Source organism: Bos grunniens, chromosome 22, assembly GCF_055505025.1.
Source record: "Bos grunniens cultivar Pamir isolate PY7600 chromosome 22, Bosgru_T2T1.0, whole genome shotgun sequence".
In the NCBI taxonomy this organism is placed as follows: Eukaryota; Metazoa; Chordata; class Mammalia; order Artiodactyla; family Bovidae; genus Bos; species Bos grunniens.
Window position 1 is genome coordinate 53221006 of NC_141186.1, and position 19932 is coordinate 53240937.

General features: G+C 42.6%; 1 protein-coding gene and 1 long non-coding RNA gene across 3 annotated transcripts; one reads left to right on the forward strand and one right to left on the reverse strand.

Moving 5' to 3' along the window:
- Positions 1-1021: 1021 nt before the first annotated feature.
- Positions 1022-14556, reverse strand: FAM240A (family with sequence similarity 240 member A). The gene is made up of 3 exons (XM_086368384.1): positions 14448-14556; positions 3187-3332; positions 1022-1684 (listed from the first exon to the last, which is right to left on the reverse strand). Exons 2-3 carry the CDS (start codon positions 3327-3329, stop codon positions 1582-1584), a joined length of 246 nt encoding a protein of 81 aa, XP_086224510.1. The 5' UTR covers positions 3330-3332; positions 14448-14556; the 3' UTR covers positions 1022-1581.
- LOC147348607 (uncharacterized) lies at positions 4903-16839 on the forward strand. Of its 2 annotated transcripts, XR_015151769.1 has the most exons (5): positions 4903-5039; positions 9860-10066; positions 14306-14491; positions 15340-15451; positions 15852-16839. It is a non-coding gene; the product is annotated as an uncharacterized LOC147348607 (long non-coding RNA). The 2 variants fall into 2 exon arrangements; XR_015151768.1 differs by lacking the exon at positions 4903-5039 and having other exon boundaries at positions 15343-15451.
- The last annotated feature ends 3093 nt before the right edge of the window (positions 16840-19932 follow it).

Sequence of the window (19932 nt, forward strand, 5' to 3'; positions counted from 1 at the left end):
GGAAGATCCCCTGGAGAAGGGAATGGTACCCACTCCAGTATTCTTGCTTGGAGAATTCCATGTACAGAGGAGCCTGGTGGGCTACAGTCCATGGAGTCGCAAAGAGACACGACTAAGTGACTAACACTTTCACTTTCCCTCTTATATCCAACAAAAATTCCTCTTTCATCAGAATGCTCTCAGTGATCTCAACTGAGATTCGTGGTTTATTCATTGAATTGAATCCCAGGTTGAATGAGAGACCGTAGCAGGGAGAAGGGCTCTGAGCCCTGTTTCCTGGATCATATAAGTGTAATCTGAGGAAATGATCCCCTAACTCTTCTTGCTTCCCATTGAGATGGTGATTTCCATCTGGGCCCCCTGGGGATGTTAATGGAAGCACTTTGTGGTATTTCAGGGCATTTAGAGGACTGGAACACATGCCTTGCCTTGTTCTCTGTGTCTCCTGGTAGCACTGCAGCCTGAATATGTAAGACTTTGCAGGTGCTAGCTACCTACAACCATGAAGTACTTTACAACATGCATCTACCTCTCTCCTCCTTTGCCCTGTTTGGGAAGTGCACCAGGCCTAGTTATAATTTTCGCTTTAAGAAGCAGCAACCCTGTAAGGGGATCTGAGGGATAGCTGGGCAGTGACAATGATATTTCAAAGTCCAGAATCTATGTGACAGACACTTTGTTGGGGTGGCAAGATATACTTTAGCTGAGCTGCCAGCATGTGGAGATTTAAAGCAAGAAAATGAAGAGCACATGGGACTCCCCTAGTGGTCCAGTGATTAAGACTTCTCGCTTTCACTGTGGGGGGTGTGGGTTTGATCCTAGTCAGGAGAACTAAGATCCTGCATGCCTGAATGGCCAAAACAAAGAGCACACATGCCAGCAATGGCATGGCAACCAAGTTAGACTAAAATTATCCTAATCTTATTGAGTGGTTCGATGTGAACGTGTTTTTGAATAAGCCAATTAAATTCATGTGAAGAAAACATAGTATTAGATCAATTAATTTATGAACCTTATACTATTGACTATTTACAATATTTTTATTGCTGCAGATAGGTGCATTTCTCTTATTAAAAGAAAACAAGAGAAAGGATTACATGATCTGTTTCTTAGGAGAAATGTCGAGCAACAGTACTGTGCAAATGTTGAAAGTATTGGGTTGGCCAAAAGTTCATTTGAGTTTTTCCATAAGATGTTATCAAAAAGCCTGAGTGAACTTTTTGGTCAACCCAGTATGACTATAAAAATCATCACCCCCCCCCCACCTTGTGTGCTTAGAATTTCAAATATTGGGATTTCAAAATTGGAAGATAATAATATGGAAATAAAGTAAGCTGCATAGAGCTTTGATGTTAGATAATTCCATCTTTAGAGGTACTGGGAATAATATTCTGGCTCCCATGAAGAGAGGGCTATCTTGGCTAATAATTCCCACTCAGCACTGGAGAAGGATCCCCAGGTGAATCCCCTCACAGGTGGGGGAAACAATAGTATGGGATATGTATGGTGTAGCAGAGGGACTAAGGGATTTGCACTGGCTCGTCCTGGCAGAATAACCTCAGTGCTTTGTATCCTCTGGTGTCAGTGCAGCTCTTGGCCAACGTTAGCCTGCTTTTCTGTCTCATCTGGATTGTTGCGTAGTCTCAGCTTTGTTTCCACTTTCTGCTTCCATTCTTCCCTGAGCCTGAAAACAGAAACAAAATACACACAAATGGAGTGTTCCTCTCCATGACTTTTGGTTCAGGGAAGCTCCTGTCCCTTTTATTCTGAAGGTGTTTTAAGTATGCTTGTGTGTGCATGTGTGTGTTTGGGCTTGAAAAGGTATGCAGAGGACTTGCAAATTTAAATATATACATATTTGAAATCTCATTTCTATTTGAGCCCTGGTGGCTCAGATGGTAAAGCATCTGCCTACAATGTGGGAGACCCGGGTTCGACCCCTGGGTTGGGAAGATACCCTGGAGAAGGAAATGGCAACCCACTCCAGTACTCTTGCCTGGAAAATCCCACAGACAGAGGAGCCTGGTAGGCTACAGTCCATGGGGTCGCAAAGAGTTGGACATGACTGAGTGACTTCACTTTCTTTCTTTCTATTTGAGTACTATTTTAGTCTTAATTTCTAAAATTTCCTTTGAAAGTGCAATATCTTTAAAGTTTAAGAGGGGGGGAAAGCCCTGCCAATCTAGAATTGTTTACCCAGCAAAGCTATCTTTCAAAAACCAGAGGTGAGATAAAGTTGTATTCATATGATTGCAAGGTTCTTACCCTCTACAGGAAATGATATATCACTTGAAGGCAGACTGTGATAAGTATATAAATCCTAAAGGAACCACTAGAATAACACACAGAGATATAGCTAAAAAGCCAATAGAGGAGATAAAATGGCTAGCATACACATGCCCCATAGCCCCTGGCTACACAGTAGCTGTGGTCTTAGTGCACAGACAGCAACTGAACTGTTCCCTCTGTGGGAACAGACAAGCTGGCCTGTCCTTTCCTGTGGCCTGTAGGTGACTCCCTGCAGTCATCAAGAGGCTGTATGTGTGAGGGTGGTGAAGTGCCACTGCTTCCAGAGACAGCAACCCAGGTCTGCTCGTATGAGTCACTGCTCTCCACTCGACTTGCTTGGCTAGAACAGGGTTGCATACCAGAGGGCCAAGAGCCTCCCAGAACCGTGCAGGACATCCTGTGTCATTATCCAAATGAGCACTGACCATTAACTGGTCATTGTCTCCTTTGTTTGATTGTTATTCATGGATACATCTGTTGACACGCTCCACAAATTTAGTGTAACCCTCACACACTAGAAATGGTGACAGAGAGGAGAGATTTTTCTGGTTATAAAGATGAGAGCTGTGTACACTTGTTAACTTGGAAGAATTTCTTAAATTACTGCCCATAACCACAGATGGTGGCAGGACCACATGCAGGGAAAATTAAAATAATTGCATCCTCTAGGACTGGCATTTTTCTGGGGAAATTAATTTTGCTTTCAAAAAACACACAAGCGAAGGTCATTATGATGTGTCTATGTAGGTTTAAGAATTATAACAGAGTACCCTCTGGTGGGGCATGTTGCTGGTGGGAGAGGCTGTGTGGCGGAGTTTTGCTGTGAACCTAAAACCACCCTAAAAATCAAAGTTTATTTTTAAAAATTAATAATAAAAAAGTAGACAAGGCACGTACTTTCTCAGTGCACTTCTTCCCAGGCGATGTTCTTCTGATTCTCGATAGTAAGTCTGTTTGCCAATTTCCCTTTCCCAGAAGCGTTTGAGCTCGTGACAGGTGTTCCGGCAGAAGACCTCCCGGCGGACGTACTGATTGTTCATCCCCTGAAAAAGTAAATATCAACTGAACCCCCACAGAACATGCTCCCCTTGTACTCTGGAAGGTACAGACCTTGCTGTTTAACTCCCAAGGGAGACCTCAATCAGGCACAAAACCTCGTGATAGGGACACACTGGTTTATTTATGAGATCCAGGGATATGACTGCAGAAGCTCCCCGCTGAAGCATGTCACAAGTGAAGTGAAAGTCGCTCAGTCCAACTCTTTGCGACCCCATAGACTATAGTCCATGGAATTCTCCAGGCCAGAATACTGGAGTGCGTAGCCTTTCCCTTCTCCAGGGGATCTTCCCAACCCAGGGATCAAACCCAGGTCTCCCACATTGCAGGAGGATTCTTTAACAGCTGAGCCACAAGGGAAGCCCCAAAATACTGGAGTGGGTAGCCTAGACCCTTCTCCAGCATCTGACAAATACCTCTGTCCTTCCTTCCGCCTCCCAAATGAATGACTTCTCAGCTTTTTATCAGCAGGAAGTATGAGCCAGGCATTTTATGCTATTGGTCCCTTTAGTTATCGTATCTCCATGAGTCAATATCCCCTTCCTCATTTTCTAGGAGAGACATTTGAGGAGTGATTAAATTTGCTCGAGGTCTCATGGCTGTAACAGGCAGAAGGCAGGCTGCACACCTCTGAACATTTTCAGGCTCTTTACTAAAGAGATGTGTCACAGAAAATAGTCCCAACATCTGACACAACAGAGCGAGCAGCTCGGTGTGCACGTGCATGTGTGTACATGCACATGTGTGTATATGCACACGTGTGTGTGGAATCATACATGTCAGATACTCAATAATGCTCACTTTTTACATGAAGAGACCACTGCCCAACTCCCAGACCTCGGTGGGTCCAGCAGACAGGTCAAAACAGGGGCTGAGGGGTGAGAGTGGGTGCAGGGAAAGGAGTTAACGGGCAACTGGAAGTGTCCAGGGAGGCAGAGGCACGGGTGACGGAGGCATTCTGAAGAGGTCAACTCCACGTGGTGAACGAAAGTGAGGGGTGTCAGTGGAGCTGCCCAGGCCACGCCTGTGCAGACAGGCAACCAGAGAAAGAGGGTTGTGCAGGGCAACCCTGAGCAATGCTGGACAGAGTTTGAGTTGTTTGGGCACTAACATCCAAGGGAACTCCTGAAGGGGTGTGTGGATACTCAGTCTGGAATCAGCATGAAGTTCTGGATCACAGCTCTCCCAGAGGGACGGGCAAGGACACTAGGGCAGGATAGAAGCGAGACAGGTTTGAAACCAGACGTTTACTCCAGACCTATCAGCTTGATGCACCTTCTCTTTGCCAATAATTCTCCAGGTCTCAGTCTCCTCATCTTTAAAATTTCTCTGAAGATTAAATTTGATCATAAATGTAAAAGTGTTTTGCAGTTTATGAGTTCTGATCTAAATATACATAGCTTTTTGTAATTCTAAAACCTCAAATTGTACAGGATATAGGACAATAATTAGCAGTAAGTAATCATCACAACCTCCCCCCAACTTTTTTTATAGACATGAAATAATTATACTTCTCTTTTCTTTCTGAATCAGTGTCTGTTGACCTTCACTGAACTTGGAGTCATTTGGGCAGCTTTACAAAAAATGGATGCCAGGGATTCCTCCTTAAGGAGTCTAATTTCATCAGCCTTGAAAATGTACTGGGTGTCAGGATTTTTACAAGTTCCTCCTGTGATTCTAACCTGCAAGTCAAGGTGAGAACTCAGTCTTTGATCCTGTCCTCTTGTGTGTTGGTCATGTCTGTGTCCAGAGCTGGCTCCAGGGAGGCTAAGGTAGTGAAGGCTGGGCCTAGGTATGTCTCAGCAACAGCTGTCTTTCAGGGTAGACACTATTTTGCAGGTAAGGAAGTTGAGTAGCAATCTGACCTTATCAAGGTCATATAGCTGGTAAGTGGGGCAGCTGTCATATTCAGGGGCCAGGCCCCATCCCCTGCCCCAATTGTTCCCTAAGAAGGAGGAGGGTGATTTTCTTATCTCCTGGAAATGCTCAGTGATCTCACAATTTCCTGGCGAAAGAGCAGAGATCCAACTGACTTTGCAGAAAGCTCCCAGAGCTTTTAGGAAATAAGATTATCCTATGTTTTATTTAAATATATTAAAGGGTGTACTGGTGCTCAATAAATATTTGTTGAATTGAATAAATGCCTCCCACCTCCAAGTTATCTTTATCCTGAAGGTCTGGCCAGGAAGTGGCAGTGGTTCCTGTGGCAGTGCTTCAGGCATTGAGGGCCAGTCTGTGGGGCCAGTGAGGGGCACCCTGAGGTCACCTGGCCTGGCCTGAGGGCCTCAGGGTGCTTCCTAAGGGTAGGGACATGCAGGATGAGTGGGTAGGAGTGCCCAGGGTGTAGGAAGTGGACTCTGCAGAGACCTAGGGTGAGAGCCCTGCAGAAACAGAGGGACAGAAGCAGATGGGGTGGGTGGCCTGGTAATGTTTTTGGGTTGTGGAAATGTTTTATATCTTGTTTCTCATCATGGTGACACAGCTGTATACAATGCTGAAACTTATCAAACTGTACACCTAAAGCAGGTGAATTTTATTGCACTTAAGTTATGTCTCAATAAATAGAGAAAAACTATCTTCTATCTTTGGACTAGAGATTCATCCAAGTTCCCCAGTTCTAACCTCCTTGAAGATTCAGCATCTCATTGTTAGGATTTAGCCCATCCCCTCACAGATAATACACATTTCCAGGAACATTTGTGTTTTCTCGCTTCTGAAATAAGGACAACTACTCTAGCTTGCAGAAAGGTGACAAAGAAGATATCAATAGTCAGAAAGTCCTTTGAAAATGTGGAAGATTGTCTTCAATGAATAAGTGACTATTCATCTGTATCTGTTCAACAGTGCCAACAATGCCATCCACCAGACTGCATTCCCAGGTGGCACAGTGGTAAGAATCTCCCTGCCAATGCAGGAGATGTAAGAGATACAGTTTCAATCCCTGGGTCAGGAAGATCCCCTGGAGGAGGAAATAAGGCAACCCATTCCAATATTCTTGCCTGAAAAATTCCACTAACAGAGGAGCCTGGCAGGCCACAGGTCTTGGGGTCGCAAAGAGTCAGATGTGACTAAACGACTGAGCAGATAGCACAAAGCATTCCTGTTGAGAGACTCAATAGTATTCCTTCCAGTCAATCACCACCAACTCAGAAAAGCCATAACTTCAATGACAATTATAAACTTTACCTCACAAAATTAATGCATGCTTAAAGAGAACAGCAGCATGTAACACCTTCATAGAATTCAGTTAAACAAAGTGTGTTGAATTTTTCACCATCCGTGAGGCATCAGTACTGCCCCAGGGGCTGATTGATCTTAGTGAGTCAGCTGAGACAAAGGCACATTTGCCCATTGCTAACTGCTGTGCCAATCATTTAACTTCCCAAGTCTCTGGTTACTCAGAGTATTAAACCCACATTGAGGGATGTGAGAGTTATCTTCATAAGAATCCTATGACTCTCGGCTAGTTGTGGTTCACTGTGTCCCAGCTGACCAAGGAAACTCCAATACATACACATTGCTGAGCTTGGCAGCAGCAATGGAATGGACCAGCAGCAGGGCCTGCAGAGATGCAAAACCCACCAGCTCTGATAGGAGGAGCTGTGGTCCCACTGGGTGGAGTAGACCCTCACTACTTTTTTCTCTGTCTTCTCAGCATGCTTTATTGACTATGCCAAAGCCTTTGTGTGGATCACAACAAACTGTGGAAAATTCTTAAGAGATGGGAATAGCAGACCATCTGACCTGCCTCCTGAGAAATCTGTATGCAGGTCAAGAAGCAACAGTTAGAACTGGATGTGGAACAACCAACTGATTTCAAATCAGGAAAGGTGTACGTCAAGGCTGTATATTGTCACCGTGCTTATTTAACTTATATGCAGAGTACTTCATGAGAAACGCTGGGCTGGAGGAAGCACAAGCTGGAATCAAGATTCTCGGGAGAAATATCAACCTCAGATATGCAGATGACACCACCCTTATGGCAGAAAGTGAAGAAGAACTAAAGATCCTCTTGATGAAAGTGAAAGAGGAGAGTTGGCTTAAAGCTCAACATTCAGAAAACTAAGATCATGGCATCTGGTCCCATCACTTCATGGCAAATAGATGGGGAAACAGTGGAAAAAGTCAGTCAGTCAGTCAGTCAGTCAGTTTAGTTGCTCAGTCGTGTCCAACTCTTTGTGACCCCATGAATCGCAGCATGCCAGGCCTCCCTGTCCATTAACAGGCTTTATTTTTGGGGGCTCCAAAATCACTGTAGATGGTGACTGCAACCATGAAATTAAAAGACACTTGCTCCTTGGAAGGAAAGTTATGACCAACCTAGACAGCATATTAAAAAGCAGAGACATTACTTTGCCAACAAAGGTCTGTCTAGTCAAAGCTATGGTTTTTCCAGTAGTCATGTATGGATGTGAGAGTTGGACTATAAAGAAAGCTGAGCACTGAAGAATTGATGCTTTTGAACTGTGGTGTTGGAGAAGACTCTTAAGAGTCCCTTGGACTGCAAGGAGATCCAAACAGTCCATCCTAAAGGAGGTCAGTCCTGGGTGTTCATTGGAAGGACTGATGTTGAAGCTGAAACTACAATACTTTGGCCACCTGATGCGAAGAGCTGACTCATTGGAAAAGACCCTGATGCTGGAAAAGATTGAAGGCAGGAGGAGAAGGGGACGACAGAGGATGAGATGGCTGGATGGCATTACTGACTCAATGGACATGAGTTTGAGGAAACTCTGGGAGTTGGGCGATGAACAGGGAAGGCTGGTGTGCTCCAGTCCATGGGGTCGCAAAGAGTCAGACACAACTGAGCGACTGAACTGAACTGATAGAAAATCATCACAGATATAAAAATACTGAGCAGCAGCAGCTGCCAACTAGATCTAAGTGTAATTTATTGGATCTCTATCCAATGATGACAGAATATAGATTCTTTTCAAGTGCACATGAGGCAAGTCACAAAATAATTCCTAAAACTAGTAGGTGAGTTTAGCAAAGATGCAGGATATCAGTTCAATACACACAAATTAGTGTATGCTACCAATGGGCAATTGGAAATTGAAATTAAAGAGATAATACCATTTACAATAATGCCCCCCAATTAAATACTTAGGTATAAATCTAACAAAATGTGTACAAAATGTGGCTGCTAAAAACTGCAAAATGCTAATGAATAAAATAAAAATTTAATAAATGGAGAGACATATCATGTTAATGGATTAGAAGATAGCATAGCAGAGATATTAGTTCTCCAAAAATAAATCTATAGATTTATTGCAATTCTAGCAAAAATCCAAACTGTATTTTTAAAAATAATTAAAGGCAAAATAATTCTAAAACTTATACGGAAAAGCAAAAGGACTAAAGTAACTAAAGCACTTTTGGAATAAATTATACTACCTAATGTTAAGTCTTACTGTAAAGCTACAGTAATGTAGATGTGTGATTTCAGCAAAAAAAAAAAACAAAAAACACAAAAAGCACATCAAAGACATGTCTTGACAAATAGTGTTGGAACAACAGGATACCAATATGCCAAAAAAAAAAAAAAACAAACCCAAAAAATCCTCTAAGGTCCACACCGTGTATAAAAATTAACTTATTATAGATTTAATATAAAATGTAAACCTATAAAACTCTTACAGAGAAAATCTAGTTTTGTGTGTATGTGTGTGTGTGTGACTTGGGGCTAGGTAAAGAATTCTTAGATATGACATAAAAAGTACACTCCATGAAAGAAAAAAAATTCAATAAATTGGGCTTCATCAAAATTAGAAAGTTTTGCTCTCCAAAAAAGAATGAAAAGATGAGATACAAATTGAGAAGAAAATATTTGCAAATCATGTCTATGACAAAAGATTTGTGTCCAGAGTATATGAAGAACTCTCAAAACTCAACAGTATGAAAACAAGCAACCCAAGTAAAAGACGGGAAAACCACTTTAGCAGACACTTCACCAAAGAGAATGAATAGATAACAAGTAAGCATTAAAAGATGTTGAACATCATTAGCCACTAGGAAATTACAAATTAAGTAAAAAGTGCAGAGATACTATTATATCCTTATAAGAATGGCCAAAATAAAAATTAACATATTGACAATATCAAGTGCTAGAGAGGAGAGGGGTGGAGCAATTGGAACTGTCAATGTATGACTTGTCAAATTAAACATATTCCCACCATATGACCCAGGATTCCATTCCTAGGTATTTAGCCTAGAGAAATGCAAACCTCGGCTTCCCAGGTGACTCAGTGGTAAAGAATCCACCTGCCAATGTAGAAGAAGCAAGTTCAATCCCTGGGTTGGGAAGCTCCCCTGGAGAAGGAAATGGCAACCCACTCTGATATTCTTGCCTGGGAAATCCCACGGACAGAGGAGCCTGGCTGGCTACAGTCTATGGGGTTGCAAAAAAGTCAGACACAACTTAGCAACTCACCAATCAACAACAATGAATGCAAGCTAATGTTCTAGCAAAGTCTGTACACCTAACCACAGTTCTATTTTTCATGCCAAAAAGGGGAGACAACCAACAGTCTTTGAATGTGTGAATAACTGTTGAACATCTGAAGGATGAAATACTGTGCAGTAATAAAAAAGAATCCTGTTGATATTTTCAATAACTTGGATGAACCTCAGAGGCATTCATGTTGAGTGGAAGAAGCCAGTCTCAATAAACTATATACCCTTTATGATTCCAGCTGTGAAGAGATACCCCACATCCAAGGTAAGAGAAAACCAAATAAGAGGTTGGCACTGAGAGAGGGCATCAGAGGGCTGACAGACGAAAACCACAATCACAGACAACTAGCCAATCTGATCACACGGACCACAGCCTTGTCTAACTCAATGAAACTAAGCCATGCCGTGTGGGGCCACCCAAGATGGGCGGGTCATGGTGGAGAGGTCTGACAGAATGTGGTCCACTGGAGAAGGGAATGGCAAACCACTTCAGTATTCTTGCCTCGAGAACCCCATGAACAGTATGAAAAGACAAAAAGATAGAACACTGAAAGATGAACTCCCCAGGTCAGTAGGTGCCCAATATGCTGCTGGAGATCAGTGGAGAAATAAGTCCAAAAAGAATGAAGGGATGGAGCCAAAGCAAAAACAATACCCAGTTGTGGATGTGACTGGTGATAGAAGCAAGGTCCGATGCTGTAAAGAGCAATATTGCATAGGAACCTGGAATGTTAGGTCCATGAATCAAGGCAAATTGGAAGTGGTCAAACAGGAGATGACAAGAATGAACATCAACATTCTAGGAATCAGCGAACTAAGATGGACTGGAATGGGTGAATTTAACTCAGACGACCATTATATCTACTACTGTGGGCAGGAATCCCTGAGAAGAAATGGAGTAGCCATCATGGTCAACAAAAGAGTCTGAAATGCAGTACTTGGATGCAATCTCAAAAACGACAGAATAATCTGTTTGTTTCCAAGGCAAACCATTCAATATCATGGTAATCCAAGTCTATGCCCCGACCAGTAACACTGAAGAAGCTGAAGTTGAACAGTTCTATGAAGACCTACAAGACCTTTTAGAACTAACACCCAAAAAAGATGTCCTTTTCATTATAGGGGACTGGAATGCAAAAGTAGGAAGTCAAGAAATACCTGGAGTAACAGGCAAATTTGGCCTTGGAGTACGGAATGAAGCAGGGCAAAGGCTAATAGAGTTCTGCCAAGAGAACGCATTGGTCATAGAAAACACCCTCTTCCAACAACACAAGAGAAGACTCTACACATGGACATCACCAGATGGCCAACACCGATTGATTATATTCTTTGCAGCCAAAGATGGAGAAGCTGTATACAGTCAGCAAAAATAAGATCAGGAGCTGACTGTGGCTCAGATCATGAATTCCTTATTGCCAAATACAGACTGAAATTGAAGAAAGTGGAGAAAACCACTAGACCACTCAAAGGAAAGTGAAAGTGAAGTCACTCAGTCATGTCCGACTCTTTGCGACCCCATGGCCGGTAACCTACCAGGCTCCGCGGTATATGGGATTTTCCATGCAAGAATACTGGAGTGGGCTGCCATTTCCTTCTCCAGGGGATCTTCCCAACCCAGGGACCGAACCTGGGTCTCCTGCATTGCAGACAGATGCTTTACTGTCTGAGCCACTGACCTAGATCAAATCCCTTATGACTATACAGTAGAAGTGAGAAATAGATTTAAGGGACTAGATCTGATAGATAGAGTGCCTGATGAACTATGGACAGAGGTTCATGACATTGTACTGGAGACAGGAATCAAGACCATCCCCAAGAAAAAGAAATGCAAAAAAGCAAAATGGCTGTCGAGGAGGCCTTACAAATAGCTGTGAAAAGAAGGGAAGCAAAAAGAAAAGGGGAAAAGGAAAGATATACCCATTTGAATGCAGAGTTCCAAAGAATAGCAAGGAGAGATAAGAAAGCCTTCCTCAGTGATCAATGCAAAGAAATAGGGGAAAACAATAGAATGGGAAAGACTAGAGATCTCTTCAAGAAAATCAGAGATATCAAGGGAACATTTTATGCAAAGATGGGCTCAATAAAGGACAGAAATGGTAGGGACCTAACAGAAGCAGAAGATATTAAGAAGAGGTGGCAAGAATACATAGAAGAACTGTACAAAAAAGATCTTCATGACCCAGATAATCACGATGGTGTGATCACTCATCTAGTGCCAGACATCCTGGAATTTGAAGTCAAGTGGACATTAGGAACCATCACTACAAAGCTAGTGGAGGTGATGGAATTCCAGTTGAGCTCTTTCAAATCCTGAAAGATGATGCTGTGAAAGTGCTGCACTCAATATGTCAGCAAATTTGGAAAACTCAGCAGTGACCACAGGACTGGAAAAGGTCAGTTTTCATTCCAATCCCTAAGAAAGGCAATGCCAAAGAATGTTCAAACTACTGCACAATTACACTCATCTCACACGCTAGTAAAGTAATGCTTAAAATTCTCCAAGCCAGGCTTCAGCAATACATGAACTGTGAACTTCCAGATGCTCAAGCTGGTTTCAGAAAAGGCAGAAGAACCAGAGATCAAATTTCTAGCATCCATTGGATCATTGAAAAAGCAAGAGAGTTCCAGAAAAACATGTATTTCTGCTTTATTGACTATACCAAAGCCTTTGACTGTGTGGATCACAATAAACTGTAGAAAATTCTGAAAGAGATGGGAATGCCAGACCACCTGACCTGCCTCCTGAGAAACCTGTATGCAGGTCAGGAAGCAACAGTTAGAACTGGACATGGAACAACAGACTGGTTCCAGATAGGAAAAGGAGTACGTCAAGGCTGTATATTGTCACCCTGCTTATTTAACTTATATGCAGAGTACATCATGAGAAATGCTGGGCTGGAGGAAGCACAAGCTGGAATAAAGATTGCCAGGAGAAATATCAATAACCTCAGATATGCAGATGACATCATCCTTATGGCAGAAAGTGAAGAGGAACTCAAAAGCCTCTTGATGAAAGTGAAAGAGGAGAATGAAAAAGTTGGCTCAAAGCTCAACATTCAGAAAACTAAAATCATGGCATCCAGTCCCATCACTTTATGGCAAATAGATGGGGAAACAGTGGAAACAGTGGCTGACTTTATTTTTCTGGGCTCCAAAATCACTGCAGATGGTGATTGCAGCCATGAAATTAAAAGACGCTTACTCCTTGGAAGGAAAGCTATGACCAACCTAGACAGCATATTAAAAAGCAGAGACATTACTTTGCCAACAAAGGTTTGTCTAGTCAAGGCTATGGTTTTTCCAGTGGTCATGAATGGATGTGAGAGTTGGACTATAAAGAAAGCTGAGCACCAAAGAATTGACGCTTTTGAACTGCGGTGTTGGAGAAGACTCTTGAGAGTGCCTTGGACTGCCAGGAGATCAAACCAGTCCATTCTAAAGGAGATCAGTCCTGGGTGTTCATTGGAAGGACTGACGTTGAAGCTAAAACTCCAATACTTTGGCCACCTGATGCAAAAAGCTGACTCGTTGGAAAAAACCCTGATGCTGGGAAATATTGAAGGCAGGAGGAGAAGGGGACGACAGAGGATGAGATGGTTGGATGGCATCTGGACATGGGTTTGGGTGGACTCCGGGAGTTGGTGATGGACAGCAAGGCCTGGCGTGCTGCGGTTCATGAGGTCGCAAAGAGTCAGACATGACTGAGCGAATGAACTGATATGACATTCTCTAAAAAACAAGCCTATAATAACTGCTTTCGGTTAGAGATAGGGGGAGAGCATAACTTCAAAGCCAGAGCTGAAGAAATTAGGGGTGGGGGTGATGGAATTGTTCTGTATCCCTACTGTGGTGGTGGTTCCACAGAGCTGAATATGTGATAAATTCTTAGAATTGAGCACACACAGAAGAGTCATTTTGCTCTATGTTAACATACAAATCAAAATTTAAAAATAGAACAGAACTGTTTTTGATTTTTCACTGATTTGATAAGATGCAGTCATTGAAAAGTCTAAAGATTATTTACGATCCCTGAAACACCACAGAACCATCTCAGTTGTTGTGTGGACCAGCTGCACCAGTATCACCAAGGAGTTGTTATGAAGGCAGAGTTTATCAAGACCAAAATCCGAATCAAAATCTGCATTTTAACCTGATCCCCAGATGATTCACGCACGTAGGAAAGTTTAAGAAGCTCAGCTTCAGAATTACAAAGACCAGAGTTTAGTACATCTTCTTAAGCATCAGTCTTCTGAGGAGCCCGCTGTAGCTGAGCATCTCTATTTGAAAGGATGTTGATTCCTCTGAGGTTTAGCATCTCCCCCTCAATATGCACTGTTTTTGTTTACAGGAAATCATCTTATCAGAGCCTTGTTAAATGAACACTGGAACAGATTTCTGGTTCTCTCACAGAGCTGTTTTGATTGCATTACTTAAATATATAAACTAGATATGGAAAAGTCCTGTTGAGATTTCTAAGCAGTGGAATTCCACCATTCCCAAACAGGTGTAAGGTGAGAATTCAGAGGGAAAGATGAACCTCAGTGGCTGAAAAAGACAGGGTTACAAGAACTCTCTCCGTTCACTCCCCCCTGAGAAGGGCAAGATGAACTTCCATCCCATGTACACTCAAGTTCAACATCCTTTACCTTTGTGATGAATCTGCTGCTGTCTTGATACGGTGTCAAGGAGGGTGAGTATTGCAGCTAGGGTTTGCAGCAGCCCCGGTCTGGTCCTGAAACCTCAGGGCATCAACCCTTTATATGTGGAGGGGAGGTGTTTCAGAAACGACTCAGCCTTTCAAGGTTACAGGCACCAAATTAGTAGCAGAATCACAGAGATATCATTCCAGGCACATGATGACCTCTTTCCTGGTGAAAAATAGCCCCCATCGCCTGTTCCCCCTACCAACCTCAGGGCAGGTAAGCTTCTGCTCTGGCAGGCCCTGCAGGGACCATGACTTGGCTAGAACCAGAGTTATTGTGCAAAATGCTCTGGATTATCCGTGAGCTTGAACCTGCTGTGCATCAGGCCGCCCTCTGCCCTTCAGAGAGTAAACGAGCCCAGGATGGTGTGACAAGCCACGCTTCGGGGTCACTTTACAGGATGACTTAGAGATGTGTGTTGTCCTTTGGAGCCGCTAATCCACTCAGGGAGCTTGGTGATGACATTTCACAGTTTGCTTAGTTCTCCCCCAGCAGGAGCAGGAACTGGACACCGATGACCATCTTCCAGCAAAGGCATTAAACTGAGAAGGGCTTCTCAGTTGAAAGGGGCCTTCAAGCAATTTCAAGGAGCTTGTTGAGTTCTTGGGTTAAACATCTGAAATGGTCCCTATCTGAGAACAGTCAGGTCATCTTCAGACCCTGCTGGGCTACTAGTAAGCGTGCTTATAACTTAATTATATGAGTGTCAGTGTCAGAGCTCAAGCCTCCACTGTAAAATCCAAGGGCAGTGACGCAAGTGGAATTGCTGATGTTCAATCTGTAGAGGTATTTTAATAAATGTTTTCTCTCCTACTGTGAATGCCTGTTGGAATAGCAGAACTAGATCATGCAGTGGAGATTTTCTCATCAGGGGAAGAAGGAGCTAAGCATCACCTATTCAAAATGATAGCAACAGCAACGCTGATATCACTGGACTGTATGTAAAGGTAAAGATACCCATTTTGCTTTTACTGTTTTTCTGCTGATACACATTATATGCAAACAGAGAGGACAGGATAAAAAAGCTATTAAAATATTTATTCTGTAAGTTTTTAACTGCATCTTCCTCTTTAAAAGAAATACACAATGGAACAATATTTAATAGGTGAAAGATTGTCTTGAAAGTTTTTTTTTTTAACTGACATGCCATATACATATATTCCTCAGACCTTAGACAAACCATTAGCAAGTCCTTTAAGAAAAAATGTATCAACCTGAGCTTCTGAAGAGTTGCTGCTCCTTTGGTGCTCACAAGTGATCTGAAAACCTACTTAAGGCCCTAGCATGGAATTTCACAGTCTCCATAATTCATTTACTCCAAAGGACAAACATTTCTGATTTTCGTAGTTTGAATTTTGAATTGACAACACGGAGTCAAAAGATTGACGGACCCATGTGACCCATGACGTTGCTGAACCGCTGAATTCACCAGCCCTAGATCCCAGGGACAGAGGAGCCTGGTAGGCTTCCGTCTATGGGGTTGCACAGAGTCAGACACGACTGGCGCGACTTAGCAGCAGCAGCAGCAGAGGCTTCCAACTTAGGAAACCATCGTAAGTGAGAACATGAATTTCCTTCATAGTCCTCAGTCAGTTGAGATGTTCTTTCACATCTTTTTCTCTAGAATATAATCTATTCTTTCTCCTTTCCTGTTCTTTCTGAATTTTCCCTCTCCTCATCTTTCTGGTAAGGTTTCCATACACACTGGCTCAGACACATACATGGGAAAAGGCATACATTTGGAGGCTCTGGGCTTCCCTGGTGGCTCAGCTTCCCTGGGCTTCCCTGGGCTTCCCTGGGGGTAAAGAATCTACCTGCAATGCGGGAGACCTGGGTTTGATCCCTGGGTTAGGAAGATCCCCTGGAGAAAGGAATGGCTATCCACTCCAGTATTCTGGCCTGGAGAATTCCATGGACTGTATAGTCCATGGGTCGCCAAGAGGAGGACATGATTGAGCGACTTTCACTTTCTCTTGGAGGCTCTGGATTTGAATCTCAGCTCTGTCACTGGTTGATTCACACTAGTTAAGTAGTTTTGTTAAGTCTCAGCTTCTTCATCATAAAAGAGGAATGATAGAACCTATAGAGAGGGACTTCGCTGGGGGTCCAGTGGCTAAGACTCTGAGCTCCTAATGCAGGGCGCCTGGGTTTGATCCCTGGTCAGCGAACTATATCCCACATTCCACAGTTAAGACCTGGCACAGCCAAATAAATAAATAAATAAATATATATATATATATACACACACACATATTTAAACCTGTAGAGAGATATAATAACAGTAAACAATTGTTTTATTAGTATTATAAATAAAAGCTAACATTTATTAACTCTCTTTAGGTGTCTGGTACTGTTCTAAGCTTTATAGGTACAAGCACAGTATGCTATACATTGTACACCTAAGCCTGGGGACTATCGTCACTCCCACTTCATAGATAAAAAGACAGTGGCACAAAAGGGTAAGCATCTTATCTGAGGTCATATCGACAGTAAGTGACAGATTGGGGTTTGAACCCAAGCAGCGTGACTTCAAAGCCCTTAATCCATCGTGAGCTCCAGCATTGTTAAAGGTCACACCCAGATTTCTCTGGGTCTCTGCCCTGTGCTTCCATCATCTGTTCCCCGGTGATAAGTTTCATGGGGATGGGGGTTGAAACTTCATGCAAAGCTGTGGGGCTGCCAGATAAAGTGAGAAGAGAGGACAGCACTCAGGCCAGACCCCCCTCCCTCAAGGGACATCTCTTGGGCACCAAGGTCATGTCAGTACCAGCAGGGCAGCCCATACAGGCTCTGTCGGGGGCTTTCTGTTTTCTTTGTTTGAACTGTTTATTTTGAAATAATTATAGATTCACAGGGAATTACAAAGAGATGGACAGGGTGGCGCTGCACACCCTCCACCCAGTTTCTGCCAAGCACCTTATATAACCACAGTGCAAGAGCAAAACCAGGAAATACCCTGCTACCATCCGCAGAGCTTCTTCAGGCTTCCCTGGTTTCACAAGCACTTGTGTGTGTGTGTGTAGCTCTGTGTAGTTTTATGTGTGCAGATTTGCACATCCGCCATCACAGTCAAGATACAGACTTGTTTCCATGGTGCGGATCCCCCGTGTTTTCCTTTTATACTCATGGCCACTTCCCTCCTTCCTTCCACCCCAAACCTCTGCCAACTACTAATTTTTCCTTCATCTCTGCAATTTTGTCATTTCAGTAATGCTATATACTGCAGAAACCATGCAGTGTGAACTTTTGAGGTTGACTTTTTGCATTCAGCCAGATTTCCTTGAAATCCATTTAAACTGTTGTGTGTATCAACAGTTTGTTCCTCTGCATTGCTCAGTAGTAGCCCATGATGTAAATGCATCAGCTTCTTTCATTATTTACCTACTGAAGGATGTTTTGATTCTTTCCGGTTTTTTGGATATTATACCCAAAGCTTCTATGAACATCCATGTACAGGCTTTTTGAGAACAGACAAAAATCCTTCTCTGGAATAAATACCCAAGAGTTCAATTGCTGGGTCATATGGTAAGTATTTGGGCTTCCCTGGTAGGTCACTTGGTAAAGAATCTGCCTGCATGCAGGAGACCCTGGTTCAATTCTTGGGTTGGGAAGATCCCCTGGAGAAGGGATACACTCCAGTATCCTTGGGCTTCCCTGGTGGCTTATATGATAAAGAATCCACCTGAAATGCAGGAGACTTAGGTTCGATCCCTAGGTTGGGAAGGTCCGCTGGATGAGGGCATGGCAACCCACTCCAGTATTCTTGCCTGGAGAATCCCCATGGACAGAGGAGCCTGGAGGGCTACAGTCTATGGCATTGCACAAAGTCAGACATGACTAAGCGACTAAGCACAGGGCAGTCCATGGTAAGTATTAATACATGTTTAGGTTTTTAGGAAACTGTGAAACTACTTTCCTTTGTTTTTTAAAACTATTCTTTTTAAAATAATTTCACACAATAGAAATTTTGTTAGGAAAGAATAGTACAAAGAGTTTCATACCGTCACCAAGATTAACCAAATGTTAATTTTGCAACATTAGCTATAGCATTTCCTACATCTCTCTCTCTTTCTCTCTACCTATCTATCATCTCTCTGTCTCTATCCATCCATCCATCCATCCATCATCTCATTTCTGAACTGTTTTAAAGTAAGCTGCATACGTCATGTCATTTTTCTCTTTGTTGTTGCTGAGTCGCTAAGTCATGTCTGACTCTTTGTGGCCCCATGGACTGCACCACACCAGGCTTTCCTGTCCTTTGCTATCTCCTAGAGTTTGCTCAAACTCATGTCCATTGAGTCGGTGATGCCATCCAACCATCTCATCCTCTGTTGCCCCCTTCTCTTCTTGCCCTCAATCTTTCCCAGCATCAGGTTCTTTTCCAATGAGCAGGTTCTTTGAATCAGATGGCCAAAGTACTAGAGCTTCAGCTTCAGCATCAGTTCTTCCAGTGACTATTCAGGGTTGATTTCCTCTAGGATTGATTGGTTTGATCTCCTTAAAGTCCAAGGCATTCTCGAGTCATTTTCCTTCTAAATACTTCATATTTCAGTGTGTATTTCCTAAAAGCAAGGACATTCACTTACATAACCTCCATATAGTGGTCAAAATGAGGAAGTTTAACAATTATTATCTCAAACACATGTTTTTCAGATTTTTCTCAATGCAACTGATAGCAGTTCTCCCCCCTGAAATCCAATCCAAGATCATACAGACATTGCATTCACTTGTCATGTCTCCTTGATCTCCATTAATCTGGAAAAATTGCTCATCCTTTTAATTTAATTAATTAATTTAGGTCTTTTGTGACAGTGACAGTTTTTAATACCATAGGTCAGTATTTTATCGAATACCCTTCAGCTTGGCTTTGTGTGATATCTTGTCATCATTAGAATCAGATTATGGATTTTGGGCCTAAGTGCCACTGAAGTGATGTTTCCTGCTCAGGGCACCCAAGCAGGAGGCACAGATAGCCATTTGTTCCAGTGCTGGTGGTGTCTGTTGATCATTGATTAACATAGTATCTGCCAGTTTTATCCACTGTAAAGCTATTATTTCTCCCTTTATAGTAAGTATTTTGTGGGGAACTAATATGAGAATGTGTAAATATCTTGGTGCTCATCAAACTTCCAGCCTCTAGGTTTAGCATTCACTGATGACTCCTGCCTGCAACATTTTTTATAATAATAAACATTTTTATAAATCTAATTTGATCTTTCCGTCTACATAATTAGCTGGCATTCTACAGTAGTGTTTGCTCTTCTCAGCTATCTGTCTGTCTATTGGTCAGTCTAGATATTGTCAGTATGGACTCATGGATTATTATTTTATTCAATGGATTATAATCTCTTATTACCATTTTTTATTTCAATGCCCAGACTACTGCAGATTTGCGAGGGGTAGCCTCTTCAAGTTGGCTTCTATGTTT